Source organism: Equus caballus, chromosome 2 (genome assembly GCF_041296265.1).
Source record: "Equus caballus isolate H_3958 breed thoroughbred chromosome 2, TB-T2T, whole genome shotgun sequence".
Lineage (NCBI taxonomy): Eukaryota > Metazoa > Chordata > Mammalia > Perissodactyla > Equidae > Equus > Equus caballus.
Genome location: NC_091685.1, coordinates 21,402,602 through 21,418,532, shown reverse-complemented (window position 1 = coordinate 21,418,532; position 15,931 = coordinate 21,402,602). Strand labels below are relative to the sequence as shown.

Here is a 15,931-nt window from a genome sequence, read left to right as displayed (position 1 = left end):
TTTATCAGTTACCTTCAATTCCATATGACACAACTCCAATTAAATTGGCTTAAATAAGGAAACTCTCACATGACAAGAAGTCCTGATTTAATATGGCTCCAGGGTTGGTTAATTCAATGGCTCAGTGATAATAGCAACAAATAAGGTTGTTGTAGTCTTTTTGCCCTGCCATCCTCTGTGTTGGTTTATCTTCATGCTAGTTCACCTCAGGGTCCCAAGATGACTACCATAATTGCAGGAAGGGAATGCTGACAGAGCAGTGTCTAGCAGAAGAGGGCTAATTTTCCCAGTGTTTCATTTTAAAGTAAGGAAATGCCTGGAAGCGCGAGCAGATCTGGCCTCATGTCTCATGTCTCATGTGCAAGAAATGGGTCATCTTCCCACTTCTATACTGTCTTTGGCAAAGCAAATGAAATCGTCTATCATGAGTGGCTTAATTAGGAGTTACTCGGTGAGTCATGTGGGTTAGAAAGACTAGTCATGTCTGCTAAGCAAGAAAGAAGGGGATAAGGGCTCTTAGGTAGGCATCCAGCAATGTCTACTCTGTGTGGGTACTCTGGTTTTTACAGATGAGGAATGTGAGACTCAAAGTGGCTTTCCTAGAACCACAGATGGTAGCAGAGAACCTTCAGTCTCCGCTCTGTCCCTAAAGCCAGTCTGTTTTATAAGGTGTCGTGCTGCAATGTGAAGTAACTCTCTTTCTGCTGTGTAAAAACTACTGGTCTAGAAGAGGTTTGAACTCAAGTGTCAAGTCTACTCATTTAGTCTATGTGAGAGGAGAGGATTCTGCATAGAAGCTCTCCTCATCCAGTGATGATGTTTGTCTAGCACAGGAAGCCTTAGAATCAGCTTTCAGAGGGCACTGATTTCCTTGTCCCTGAGATTTCTGTACTGTTGCTATAGTTCTCCCTTCTGACGGCAACCAGTGCCACAAGGGATGAGGGCAGAGTTTTAGCTTGCTCCCTGAGCCCCATTCTTGAAGCCCACTCATTTATTCATCCATCCGTCACATAAATATTTATTGAATGCTGCTATGTGCCAGGTACTGGCACTGTTCTAGGCACTGGGGCTATGACAGTTAACAAGATACAGAAAGACCCTGTTCTGTGCCCTTAAGAGCAGATTCATTTGGGAATGGGTTATCCAAAAATAGGGGTGTTTGTGTGGTCAGGGGAGAGCTTCATACAACTTTGCTTTTCGCAGAATTATTTAAAATTTTGTCTTCTCACTTTCTGATCATGAACCTTTCACATGGGCTCACTCTAAAGAGGGCGAGGTCCTGGATAGCAGAAGTAGATGGGAAGGCATTTATTAAATTGGTCTGAATTAGAGGCTGAATTTGAAGGTCCAAATCCTGCTTCATCAATGCCAACAAAGAAGACAGTGGCCCAGCTCCAGGGTGTATCACCATCACCATGTCTGTCTGGGAGAAGCCAAAGAAGCCTGCAGTCATTTAGGGAACCAGTTCCAGATTCAGGGGAGTTGAGGGTGTGATAGACCCTTGCACAAGAGTTGGTATTTACCTTGTCTGATGCTGCTACCGACGTGGATTGTGTACAGTCAGGGATTGGAAATTTTAAGATACAGTGTTTCATCTGGTGACATTTAATTTGATATTTTAAAATTGGGGAGGGCAATTTCATTCAAAGGGGTAGAGGTGGGAAGGAAAAAGGTGGAATTGGAGTCGGACAGATGTGAGTTTGAATCCCATCCATTTATTAATCTTTTACCATATGGTAGGTGCATCTAACAAGTGCTTTCATGCAGTAACTATAGTAAATACTTTTTTTATTCACTAACATTTAGGGAGGGTTTTCTCTGTGCTATATGTATATTTCCTAACCTCACAACAATTGTATAAGGTACATGTTACACTCTCATTTTTCAGAGGAGGAAACCAAAGCCCAGAGGTCAAGTGACTGATCCAGAGTCCCACAGTGGTTGAGGGGAACTGAAGACAGGATATTTTTTTCTCCTCTTTATCCCAAGCTTTAAAAAAAAGAATGTATTTTGATTTTTTAGAAGTCTAAACAACATTACTGATGCTTAGGGACATAGGGGAAAATCATGAATCATTCTTCGGCCTGAATCAAGTAATAGTACCTTTCATTAAGGCAACAAATGTTAAGGAGTTAATATTTGCCAGTTAATATGCTGGCTCTGGTAACCTTGTAAAGCTTACATTCTAGTGGGGAAAGGGCACACAATAACAAATTACAGATTGGGAGAAGGGTTATTAAGGAAATACTGTAATACAGTAAGAGGTGTCCCACCCCATAGATTGATTGGTGGTTGGGAAAAGGCCTCCCTGAGATAAGTCGTAAGTTGAGGTATAAAAAGAAGCGGCGGGTGAGGGTGGAGAGAGAGGGTTACCGGCCAAGGGAACCAAAAGCAGAGGCTCCAGGTCGGAGAGAAGTGCTTTGCCTGTTGGGGAAATTGAAAGCAGACCAGCATAGCTGTAGCACAGCGGTGAGGGAGAGCCTCTCTTGAGAAAGGCAGGGGCCCCGTAGGCCGCGTTTTGGCCCTGGGAAGGAGTTCAGGTCTTCTCATTGTGACGAGGCGCTATTCAAGAGTTTAAGTATGGGAATTATTCGATCTGATATTTATGTAATGTTCCGTTTCTTAGTCTTTTCCCAAACTATATTGCAAATTTTTCTCCCTAAAAGAGCGACCGTACGGACTTAGAGGGATCAACAGTGGTGGTCAGTTGACCGCCAGCTGAGGAAGCGGCTCGTGGGACCGCCCAAAGTGGGCGTGGCGGGAGGGGCTCGGGGAGGAGGGTGGCCCTGCCCAAGACGCGCTCGGCCTGGGCCTTCAGCTGCAAGGCCGGGTCCTGCACCTCAGCAGTCACACTCCAGCGGGCTCCTCCCCAGGTAAGCTACGCTGCGCTCCCCGACGTCGCCTCAGGCAGGCACCGCCCCGCACTAGGGTGGCGCGAAGAGCCCAACCCCTCCGGGTTGTCTCCGGCCGGCACGACCCAGCGGAGGACCGCGGGAGGGCCGGCCACGCCCCGCCGCGCGGGGCCCAGGCTCCGCCCAGGCCCGGCGCCGGCTCCCCGACACCTCCCCTGCGTCCTCCGCGCCGGCAGTGCTCGCACCGACGTCGCGCCCGCACGGCTTGGGGCGGAGAGGAGAGGCTGAGACGTCTGGAGAGCCGGGGCAGCGGAACTGACGCCACCGGACTTCCGGGGGCGGCCCCGGGGGAGGTCGGCGGCGGCGCCGCAGTCGTGGAGGGACGGTGGGAGCGTAAGCGGCCGCGGGCGACGCAAGTTCCGCAAGGAGCTCTCCTTGCCTCACGCTTCTCCTTCCTCTCGCCTAGTCGCGTGTTGCTTCCCGACCGCAGCTCTTCTTGTGAGAGCCTTCGGAGTGCGGTTGCTGAGGAGAAGCCGTCGCCACCCCGCCTCGGGGCCGACTGACGGTGCCTGTCGCGCCGCGTCGCCCCCTGCGACGCCTCCTTGCCCCCAGCGGCGGGCGCCCTTCTCACTGGAAGCACTCCCCCCAGCTCCATGAATGGAAATCGGCTCCGCAGGTGAGTCCGAGCTGTCGGCCCGGTCGCTGGGGCTGTCCCCGGAGCCCCGTCGCTCCCTCCGCCCCGGCCCAGGTGCGCGAGGTGAGCGCCGTCCGGGCGGCTTTGCCTCTCCGCCCCCGCCCGGCCCCGCCGCCGCCGCCTCCGCCCCCGCCCCGCGGCCCCGCTGCAGTTCCCTGGGGCCCTGAGTAGGCGAAGCTGCGGGAGCGCACACTGCTTACAGGATTGAAGTTTGGCGTTCTCTAGGCGCTGTTACTCTCTTTGTGAAGTCTAGAACGGTTTGCCGTCGCTTTTGTTATTCCACTTGAAGGTGTAGCGGTGTGCGTGTCCTTTAGCCGGGTTGTGTGTCCCATAGAGGCACTGGGCGGCCAGCCCTCTCCCTTACTTACCCCTTAAGGTGGTTGTGGACATACGTTGAGATAACGGAGGAGAATTAAGTGTGGCATAGGTTCTAGTGCAACGTCAAATGCAAGATGGCATTTCTCCCATCCCCGAGTTCTCTTCTGATGTTTGTGGCAGCGTGGTGTAGAGTTCCTGAGGATCTTGGAAATGTCATATCAGCCTGGATCACTGCTTATGTGAGGGGGTGGATCTTAAAATTGCTGACAATATTTTTTTTTCGTTCCCTATTCTGTAGAGAAGCAGTTGTTATATTCCTGGAAATTTGGCGATTAGGAAAACTGCTTTCTCTCTTTGGGAAAAACGACACTCTTGAGAAAAATAGCATCACGGGCAGTACTTATCTTAAAAAAAGAAAAAGCACACTCTTATGGTTCTGAAGTAATTAATTGAAGGACATAAAGTAGGTGTTACATAACGGTTTGCTTTCCAAATGATCATGCTTGGTATGTTAAATTTGAAAGTATGCTCCATCTAGACCGTCACAAATATATAAACTAATTTTCAGAATATTGTGTGTGAGGGGGGTGTCTTGTTACTAATAGTATCACAAATCCGTGAATTTCATATCTCATTTTGCCAGTTTGGGAGGGACCTAAATATAAGATAAGAAAAACTTACATAAAAGAAACCAGTGACATAATGATGATAAAGGATTTGTTGATTAGGGATGGGGAGAGGGCTTTATTAACAAGTTTTGTTATATAGAATTTTCTTTAATCAGTTTCTACCATTTCTCTTTTGCATGCCCCATTTTTTGCCTTCATTTCTTTTTAGAAGGGAAAGCTTGTCTAGATTGTGAAGAGGTTTAGACTCTCAGTTTTTATCATTGGTTTGTGTATGTCTGAAACTGTGTCCTGCCTTAGGTTTTTAATTTTCTACTGTACTATTTAGAAAATGTGATAATTCAGGGCTTTAGGTGATTTTTACATAACTGTCCTATTGTCAAGCCTGGAAAACAAAATGTGAAAGTTAAACACTTTGCTAGTCATCTTAAAACTTTTAAAGATATTTCAAAAAATTTTTTTAGTTTTCTTCTTTTTCTCCTTTGGGTTTTTCATATGAAATTACGCCCACATATATGGACAACATCTTAGAAAATACTTCTCAAGTCAAACCACCTAACCAACTGATCCACCTAGCCAAATATGATTCAGTAAATGCTCCTTTGAATTCTTGAGCTACAGATAAGTTTTATCTCTTCTTTCTACATGTGCCATTCCCGAAATAGATACCCACTTAATTGTCTTCACATCTGGGGAGTTATAGTTAGATTTATCAACCATATGCTTGGACGTCTTGAAATGCAAAATTTAGTCTTCAGTGTAGTTTATACGTGATTGACTGTAACCTAATAATAAAGATAAGTATAATTTGGCTCAAGATTGTCATCATCAAAAACAAAATTTTCAGGTCCGCCATGTGACCGAGCAGTTAAGTTGACCTGCTATGCTTTGGCAGCCTGGGGTTCGCCAGTTTGGATCCTGGGCACAGACCTACACACTGCTCATCAAGCCATGCTGGGACAGCATCCCACTTAGAAGAACTAGAATGACCTACAGCTGGGATGTACAACTATGTACTGGGGCTTTGGGGAGGGAAAAAAAAAAAGAGGAAGATTGGCAACAGATGTTAGCTCTGGGCCAACCGTCCTCACCAAAAACAAACAAACTTTAAAAAAGAAACAAAAACAAAATTTTTATTTTTCCCGAGACTTACATGTACTTGTTATGCTGCACATGAAATTGAAGGCATAATTGGGAAAAATGTAAAACTGAGTTTTAAGTCAAGAATTTGACAGATACATACTTTGGTTTATAAATTTTAGATGTAAATGTTCTCTAATAGTCACTGTTGGATCTTGATTCTCCAATTCTGTCCTAGGTTTTTCTTTTGTGTGGAGATTCTCAAGAACCACCTTATAACAGGGTATTTTAAATTCTAGTTGTTAGGTGGATACATAGAAAAATTTGTTTACATTAGAGGACTTTGAATACAAATACTATTTAATTGTTTCTTCGTGAGTCATTCCTCGGTAAAAGTTAATATTTGTCTATTCTTCCCTTTCACATGAAACATTTTAAGTGATTTTTAACGATGTCCTGTACAATCTACTGATTTAGTACTGTGTGAACTTTGATTTAACTGAAAAGGCCGGCACAGTTGATTTTTAAATAATAGTAATCAGTAGTTCAGCATCTGTGCCTGTAACTCAGTTAGGGGAACTTCTGATGAAACTCTGTTTTTTAGTTGGAGTAAGAGTATATGTTATGTTACTTCCAAAGAAAGTGGGAATAGGGGAAGCAGAAATGTTCATTGAGATATCACTTCTCCTGATATTTCTATCAGGATCTAGAGATATCCTAAAAAGTAGGACCATACTATTCTAGTCTGTATTTTTTTTGAAGAAGAAGATTAGCCCTCAGCTGACATCTGCCACCAATCCTCCTCTTTTTTTGCTGAGGAAGACTGGCCCTGAGCTAACATCCATGCCCATCTTCCTCTCCTTTTTATATAGGATGGCTCCCACAGCATGGCTTCACAAGCAGTGCGTAGGTCTGCACCTGGAATTGAAACCAGCGAACCCTGGGCCACCAAAGCAGAACGTGTGAATCTAACCACGGTGCCACCAGGCCAGCCCCTCTAGTCTGTATTTTTAGATAAAGTCAGACTACTGTGTAGGGCAGAAGGAATTGTACTACCTCCCAATGGAAGAAAAACGTTTATTTTCACCTTAAATTAATAATATGCAAATTGATTTAACATGTTTGGTAGTTGTCCTATACAATCTTGCAAAAGTGAATAGACTGTTTCTTAGTTATACTCTTAATGTGTTTGAATATAGTTGCTTTAAGGCTCTACATTTCTTTAATAATAAAAATCAAGAAAAGTCATATGAGAACAAATTCCAAAGGAACAAAAATTACATGTATGAAATTAGATTTGAATGAGATATGGATAAAAGTGGTTTCAAAATACTAAAATGTATAATGCCATTAGGTTCTCAGTTTAGTATTTAAAATAAACAATCTTCTTTAATCACTTTGTGAAATGTTTTTATTATATAAGTTTTCTCACTTGTCGATTTTTGTCTTGAAGAAAAATATGTCAAAATGCTGTTCTGTCTGGAGAGCATGAACTTTGAACGTGGTTTTTCTACTTGGTTGTCACTTAACTTGTGGTGCTCTGGAGTGGCCATTATAACTTTTTTCCTAGTATTTGCTGCTCGTGACTGACAGTGGGACTTATAAAAATGTGCAAGCCTATTTTGATTTTTGTTTTAGAATTTAATTTCTCTGACAGTGATGGATCATTCTGAGAGAAAACTGAAAAGGAGGCAAGAAACAACTTTTGTCTTCTAAAGAAGGACTTTAAAGCAAAGGAAGACAAGAACATACATATAACCCTCAAATGTAATTTGATTAACATGATGAAGACTTTAAAATTTATCCATGATTCCATCACCCTGATATAACCCCTCTTTAAATTTTTAAACCAAATTCTGAATTAATAAATCTATTAGTGTAAAAAATTTTAATGAGTTAAGTAATTTAGAAAAGTGGTTAGAATGAATGAAATGATTTCTAGATGCTACTTCCTTTTACTCTTAGGAGAATTTTATATAGTAAATTGATAATTAAGAATTAATTTATATTAATTTCTGTTTTCCAATGAGAACATTGCATTTGTTTGGTTCTATAAGCCTGGCCTGATAGTATGCAGAGAGGCCTGGGGCCCTGTAAAGGGGACATTTCCTGGAAGAGTTCTCTGTTGTATATGGAAAAACCCTAGCTCTGAGTAGAATTCAAGCCAAGTTGTCATAAGCTGTTGGAGTCTGCTTGAATACTATGTTGCTTCATATCACAAACATCTTTTTTCACGTTGGTTTCGCTAGTCTCAAAATGCTTGAGAGTCCACCTGAAAGATGAACTAAATAAATATTTTGTTCATCTAACAAAACATTTTCTCTTTTAATATTTAAAACTAAGATCTTCAGTAATTTATGGGATTTTTTCCCTTAATGGATGGGGGGGAAAGGCAAATACTCTGTTTTCAGGAAGGTAAAACTAAAAAGATAATTTATTTAAAAACAGTATCCTTTCCAAACCTGTTTAGTCTGTTTGTTGGGATGAACAGCATTCACCAGACATTCCTACTTCTAATTCAGTTGTCTAGGATACTCAATAGACCCTCGTTCTTGGCTCATTAACAAAACAGATGTGAGAAAGAATATTGTGTGGTTTTTCAGCCATAATGATTATGCTGTTAGGATACATGAACAGCCTTTCTGTGTTTGGAGTTTTTGTAGTTTTCTGCCATTGTCTGTGTTAATATTAATGACTCTTTGGCTAGCCAGTGCTTAAAAAAAAAAACCTATTGAGATTTAGCAAACCTTATCACACAAACTGATGCTTTCTCTCATATCTTAAATGTGGGCTTTTTGTGGTTTGGTTACAATAAAAAAATCATATGCATTAGTCTCAGAGGTCAGTTTAATGAAATAACCTGGAAGAATTCTTTGTTTCACTTCAGCCAGTTTTCTGCATTGTTTCTAAATTGTCAAATTCTTGGGGAATCAGAAGATATCTGTAGAATATAGATATGGGATATTTTTCATTTGTGGAAGATGTTTTCTTGCAAAATTTTCTCAGTTGTGGGCTTATATAATACTATTCTTGAGTAATTACCAATACTTGATATTTTAACTGATTTCTAAATCTTCTAACAAGAGAAGTTCATTAGTGTATCTCTGAATTTTATAAAAGGTTCAAAATTTCTTTAAAAAAGATTAAAGAATAGATTGCAAAAATGGGCTTACACCTTAGTAATGAAGTCTTTTTGTTGTTGTTTTTGGCAACTTCTGGCTTCTAAATTAGGACTTGATCTCTATCTGTATATTTGACATAAAAATGGCATTACTCAAAAATTTTCTACTATTTTTGTTTGGGTGCTCAAAGTTTTTCAAAAGCTACCCAAACTTTAATTACAAAATAATTCTCAGAGCATTTCCATAGTGCTGGGACTACTTGGGTAATGTCCCATCTTGTTTTCAAAGGGGAAAATGACTTTTAAAAAATTGTTCCCCATACTGCCATCTGAGAAATTTAACCCTCAATAAGCTGAATGTTCTATATAAATGATTATTTAGCTGTAGTGCATATAGTAAATGTAATATAATAATAAGTGCAGCATGTTTGTGCAGGTTCATTGAATGAATAGATAGAATTAGTAGGTAAGAGGTTATTACAATTTCATGCTCATATTTACTAGTTAGCCTTGTAGGCTTAACTAGTAAACAGAGGCATTTTATTATGTTAAATTTAGAGGTCAACACAATATATTTATTTTTTCAAAACAAAAATAGAAGTCTTTCTGATTATAAAAATGCATGTTTATTATTTTTAAAAAGCAAACAATATAGGAAAGTCTAAAATACAAAGTGGAGATAATATGATCCCATCCTCCATTGTTAATTTTTTCTTGTATTTCTTCCCAGAACATCCATCATCTGTCTGTCTGTCTATCCCTCATGTTAATTGTTTTTAACTTGTTTTTTCTACTCAATGTATCATGGACTTTTTTATATTAATACTTAGAGCTATATAGCAATATAATAATTTTTACTGAGCACATAGCATTTAATTTTATATATTAATCAGTCTCATTGATAGTGGTTTAGATTTTTTCCATTTTTTTTTAAAGTTATGAATAAAACTTTGGTAAGTATCCTCGTACATATGTCTTTATATGCTGGTCCAGTGATTGCTTTAAGATAAATTCCTATAAGTAGAATTGTTGAAACAAGAGGTATTCCATGACTATTGAAGAAAGTTCCCAGTGAAAATCCTCAATATGGTAATAGGCTGTAGATGCTGTAGTTGATTTTGATTTGTTTACTGTTTATTTTTCATCGGTTAACATTTGCTGTAGGCTGTTATTTAGTTTTAGACTTGCAGCTAGTAAGTGTTAGAGTATTAAGTCAGTGAACAGTATACACACACATATGCTTTGAAAATGTGTGGTTTTATCTTTGAAGTATAATGTGGTTTGTTGATATTAGCCAGTACTTACTATAGCTACTAAAAGAAAAATTTGAGATGCAGAGAAATTCCAGGTTGTCCTTTGTATTTCTGTGTAATTACATTTTCAACTCTAATGGGTAATATATGTATTTGTTAAATAACTAAAATATGCTTCACTGGAAGTATAATTTATTATATTGACTGAATGCTTTCTTCGATTATGTTAAAATATTTTTTGGATACTTAAACTCGATGATGATTATTTTATAGTTACTAATGGTAGAGTTCTGTTCTATTGCTTATTCATGAAACAGAATTTTGATTTTTGCCAGTCTGTATAAAAAGCACCAGGCAAAATAATGATGATGGAGAAAAAAGTTGGCAGTGCGATATAGTGTAAAAAGCATGGGTTTTGGAGACAAATCCTGGCTCTCAAATTAACTGTGACTTGATAATGATGTCATTGTAGGTACCTCAGTTGTGACAAATATACCACTCTGGTACAGGGAGGTTGATAGTGGGGGAGGATGTGTGTATGATGATGGGCAGGAGGCATATGAGCAATCTCTACCTTCTGCTCAATTTTACCATGAACCTAAAACTGCTCTAAAAAATAAAGTCTATTAAAAAAAATTAACTGTGACTTTGGGCAGTGAAGTTAATCTTTCTTAACCTTAATTTCCTTATCTGTACTATGGGATGGTAAAAAGACATTAAGTATGCAAAGGAAATGCTACTTCCTATTTTTTAAGACATTTTATTATGGAGAATTGAGGATATATTTGTATACAAATAGAAAGAATTGTGTGATAAACTCCCCGTACCCATCACCAAACCCAACAATTGTCAACCTATGTCCAATTGTGTCCCTTCTACTTTCCCCTCTCCTGTATTTTTGAAGCATAGTATAGACATAATACTGTTTCATTCATAAATATCTACTATGTATTTATAAAAGATTTGGGCTATTTAAATAAACTGCAGTACTATTATCACAGCAAAATAATAGTAATACTTCTTTATATCAAATACCCAGTGTTCAAATTTCTACTTGTCTCAGATATTATACTTTTTTTTTAACAGTTTGCCTTTTATTTATATATTTTTTGATTTTTGAGTCAGGACCCAAATAAGTTCCACACATTGTGATTGATTGGTATGTCTTTTTAAGTGCCTTAATCTTCAAGTTTTCTGTCCTTTTTTCCTCCCCCTTCGATTTATGGATTGTTTGTCACAGTCTGGATTTTGCTGGTTCCATCTTCATGGTGTAATTTAACATGTTCCTCTGAATTTCCTGTAAACTGCTAGAATCTAAAGGCTTGATCAGATCCAGGGCATTCTTTTTGAACTTACTCCAGTTAGCTTTTTGTCCCCACAACTTCACTGAAATTGCTCTTACCAAGGTCAGCAAAGAGTTTGCTAAACCCAGTAGTCAATTCCCAAATCGTCATTTTATTTGAGTTTTCAACTGCATTTGATCAAGTTGCTTCCTTCTTGAAACACTCTTTTTTCCACTTGGCTTCCTGGGTACCACTCTCTCCAGGTTCTCCTTCAACTTTATTGGTTATCACTTTTACACTTCCTTTGCTGTTCCCTCTTTATCTCCCAAATCTCTAAACATTGAGAATGTCCTAGGGCTTAGTATTTTTCTATATCCTACCACAGTCTGGGTGATCTCCTCTAGTCTAGTGGTTGTAAATAGCACTAATATGCCGAGAACACTCATATTTACATCTCCAACGTGGACCTCTCCCTTAAACTCCACACTCATCTAATTGCCTACTAGACACCTACTTGTATAGACACCTCGAGCTTAACATGTCCTAAAAATCCTGATTTCCTATCTAAACTTGCTTCTATCACTGAATTTTTCCTATCTGATTAAGTGATACTTCCATTCTTTCAGTTGCCTAGACCAAAAAACCTTGGGAGCTCTTTTCTTCCATACCCCACACCTTATCCATTAGCAGTTCCCATCAGGTTTACCTTCTAAATATTTTCCACATCAATATCATTGCCGCAGTTGCTACCACCCTAGCCCTAGTCAACATTATCCTTTGCCTGCACAGTCAGCCAGCCTACTAACTGATCTCCCGGCTTGTACCGTTTGTACCCTTACATATAATTTTTAATATGGCAGCCAGAGTGATCCTTTTAAAAAACTTAAGTCAGATCAGAATGCTGCTTGACTCAGAAGCCTTTTTTGGTTTCTCATATCTCAGAATAAAGTCCAAAGGCCTCATCATGGCTTACAAATCCTGTATGATCTGATCTCCCATATCTCTGACCTCATCTCTTACCGTTCTCTCTGTTGCTTATCCTGCTCCAGGCATGGTGGTCTCCTTGCTATACATCAAACATCAAGCAAGCTTCTGCTTTTTCCTTTATACTTGATTTTTACTCTGCTTGGAATGCTCTTCCAGATATCCACATGACTTGTTCTCTCACTTGTTACTGTTTTCTGCCTACTTGTCACCCTTTCAAAGAGGCTTTCTTTAACCAGTCTATCTAAAATGGTTAACTGCCTACTCTGTTTCTTCTCTCCCCGACACACACAGTTTCTATTGCCTTAACTTATTTTATTTTTCTTTATAGTAGTTACTATGAACCGATTGGCAAAAGGGAAATACAACATAATCTGCCCCCTCCACCCCATAAAAGCTTCTTGAGGACCAGGTCTTTATTATTACTAGTAAATTATTGTTCACCTGAGCCTCACCAATGCTTGGCACTTAGAGACAGTCAATAAATATTTGATGAACAAATTAAGAAGTCAGTGAATGAATGACTTAATGACTGATAGACATTCAGCAATTGTTAGTTTGTGTATAATGTACTGGTTAAAAATGCAGGCTCTGAAATCAGACCACCTATTTGCAAATCCAGGCTTTGCCACTTTCTAGCAGTGAACGTGTTTTTGATCTCCCTGTGCTTCAGTTTCCTCAGCATAATATAGTACCTGCCTCAAAAGTTAGGTTGTAAGAAATCATCTAATGTATGTCAGATATTTAGTACTCAATACATGTTAGCTACTGTTGTTGTTGATGTTACTTTCCTTAAATATTAAGATGGGATATTGCCCAGTATATTATGAACTACTTAAGCAAAGTAACTGTGACTTATTAATTAATCTATATATCTATAAAAACGAACATAATTGTTCAATAAATAGCGTAGATAAATGACCTCTTATGCTTCTGATTTTTAAAAAATTTGTCTATGGGGACAATGAGTTTTGTAAGAGAATGGGGGATATAGAACAATAAAATGTTTTTAAGCTAATCTTGATAGTAGTCACATGTAAATAAAACAGCAGAAAGTTATTTGTTAACACATAAGTGGTTTTTTAAAATTGTAATGCCTAATGCTAGAGAGGGTAAGAGAGAGAAATCTGGCGATAGTAATGTGTTCACATGCCAGATTGTCAGTAAATATCCAAAGTCAGAAACATGTTTCTCTTTCTGTGCCCTTTGACCTGGCAGGTCTACTTCTGAAATTTATCTGAAGGAAAAATTCTGTGTGCCAGTTTCTCTCTCTACCTTCCCCCAATAAAACAGTAGGTGCTTGATGCAGGGAAATGCACTTAGTGTATTTTATGATATGTTACAGGTGCTTATCAATATTTGTTGAACAGTTATTTTTTTTATGACTTATGTGTCAGGCACAGCTAGAATGTATAGGTGGTTTTATCTCATTTTTGAAATAAAATAACTGAACTTGCCTCAACATAATAAAGGTTGTATGTGACAAGCCCACAGCTAACATCATACTCAACGGTGAAAAGTTGAAAGATTTTCCTCTAAGATCAGGAACATGACAAGGTTGCCCCCTCTTGCCGCTATTTAACATAGTACTGGATGTCCTAGCCAGAGCCATTAGGCAAGAAAAAGAATTAAAACGCATCCAAATCAGAAAGGAAGAAGTAAAACTGTCACTCTTTGCAGATAACATGATATCATATATAGAAAACAGTAAAGACTCCACCAAAAAAAACTGTTAGAACTGATAAATTGAACAAAGTTGCAAGATACAAAATCAGTATACAAAAATCTGTTGCATTTCTGTTCACTAACAATGAACTATCAGAAAGAGAAATTAAGAAAACAGTCCCTAGGGCCAGCCCCGTGGCTGAGTGGTTAAATTCGTGCACTCCGCTTTGGTGGCCCAGGGTTTCGCTGGTTTGGATCCTGGGCACGGACATGGCACTGGTCACCTGGCCATGCTGAGGCAGTGTCCCACATGCCACAACTAGAAGGACCCACAACTAAAAAATATGCAACTGTGTATTGGGGAGATTTTGGGGGACTAAGCAGAAAAGAAAAGATTGGCAACAGTTGTTAGGTCAGGTGCCAATCTTTAAAAAATAAAGTAAAAAGAAAACAATCTCATTTACAATAGAATCAAAAACAATGAAATACTTAGGAATAAATTTAGCCAAGGAGGTGAAAGATCTATACATTGAAAACTATACAGCATTGATGAAAGAAATTGAAGAAGACACAAATAAATGGAAAGATATTCTGTGCTCATGGATTGGAAAAGTTAATACTGTTAAAATGTCCATATTACCAAAAGTGATCTACAGATTCAACTCAGTCCCTACCAAAATTCCAATGGCATTTTTCACAAAAATAGAGGAGCTTTGTAACATAGTTTGAAATCAAAGAGTGTGATGCCTCCAGCTTTGTTGTTCTTTCTCAAGATTGCTTTGGCTATTCTGGGTGTTTTGGGGTTCTGTACCAGTTTTAGGATTATTTGTTGTATTTCTGTGCTTGATATGATTTCAGTCTTAAGTTTATTAAGACCTGTTTTGTGACCTAACATATGATTTATTCTGGAGAATGTTCCATGTGTACTTGAGAAGAATGTGTATTCTCTTGCTTTTGGATGGAATGTTCTGTTTATCTGTTAAGTCCATCTGGTCTAACGTGTCTTTTAAGGCCGATGTTTCCTTATTTTCTGTCTGGGTGATCTATCCATTGATGAAAATGGGGTATTAAAGTCACTACTTATTATTGTATTGTATATTGTATTGCTGTTCTTCCTTTAGATCTGTTAATATTTGCTTTATATATCTAGGTGCTCCTATGTTGAGTGCATAAATATTTACAAATGTTATATCGTCTTGTTGGATTGACCTGTTTATCATTATGTACTCCCCTTCTTTGTCTCTTATTACAGTCTTTGTTTTAAAGTTGATTTTGTCTGATATAAGTATAGCTACCCCAGCTTTCTTTTGGTTTTCATTTGTATCGAATACCTTTTTCCACCTCTTCACTTTCAGTCTGTGTGTGTCCTTACATCTGAAATGAATCTCTTGCAGGCAGCATATAGATGGGTCTTGTTTTTTTAATCCATTCAGCTACTCTGTGTCTTTTGATTGGAGAAATTAGTCCATTTATATTTAAAATAATCATTGATATGTATGTACTTACCACCATTTGGTTAACTGTTTTCTGGCTCTTTTGTAGTTCCTCTGTTCCTTTTTTCTTCTCCTGCTTTTTTCCTTTGTGATTTCATGATTTTCTTTAGTGATGTGCTTAGATTCCTTTCTCTTTTTTTTGTTAAAGATTTTATTTTTTTTCCTTTTTCTCCCCAAAGCCCCCCAGTTACATAGTTGTATATTCTTCGTTGTGTGTCCTCCTAGTTATGGCATGTGGGATGCTGCCTCAGCATGGCTTGATGAGCAGTGCCATGTCCGCGCCCAGGATTCGAACCAACGAAACTCTGGGCCGCCTGCAGTGGAGTGCGTGAACTTAACCACTCAGCCACGGGGCCGACCCCGATTCCTTTCTCTTTATCTTTTCTGTATCTACTATAGGTTTTTGTTTTGTGGTTACCATGAGGTTTCATTACCTTTTCTTTAACACCAGCAGCACATCCCCTTTGTTGACACTCAGCAGGCTTTTAAAAACTTGTATATGTGATTTCTGATATTCTACCAGTTGCATCAGAGTGTAACTTAAAACTTTTCTCCACATGTT

General features: G+C 38.9%; 1 protein-coding gene across 4 annotated transcripts in view; it reads left to right on the top strand.

The window, feature by feature from the left end:
• Nucleotides 1-3,086: 3,086 nt before the first annotated feature.
• Nucleotides 3,087-15,931, top strand: part of AGO3 (argonaute RISC catalytic component 3) — a 116,377-nt gene continuing 103,532 nt past the window's right edge. For 2 of the 4 annotated variants that reach the window (XR_011436463.1, XM_023633487.2), the window contains exon 1: nt 3,388-3,528. Coding sequence is in view for 1 of the 4 variants with exons in the window: in XM_023633487.2 (XP_023489255.1) it covers nt 3,510-3,528 (19 nt within the window). In the remaining 3 variants the exon portion in view is untranslated. Of the gene's footprint in view, nt 3,529-15,931 lie in introns of all 4 variants that reach the window. The other 2 variants (XR_011436462.1, XM_070260439.1) reach the window with 2 other exon arrangements.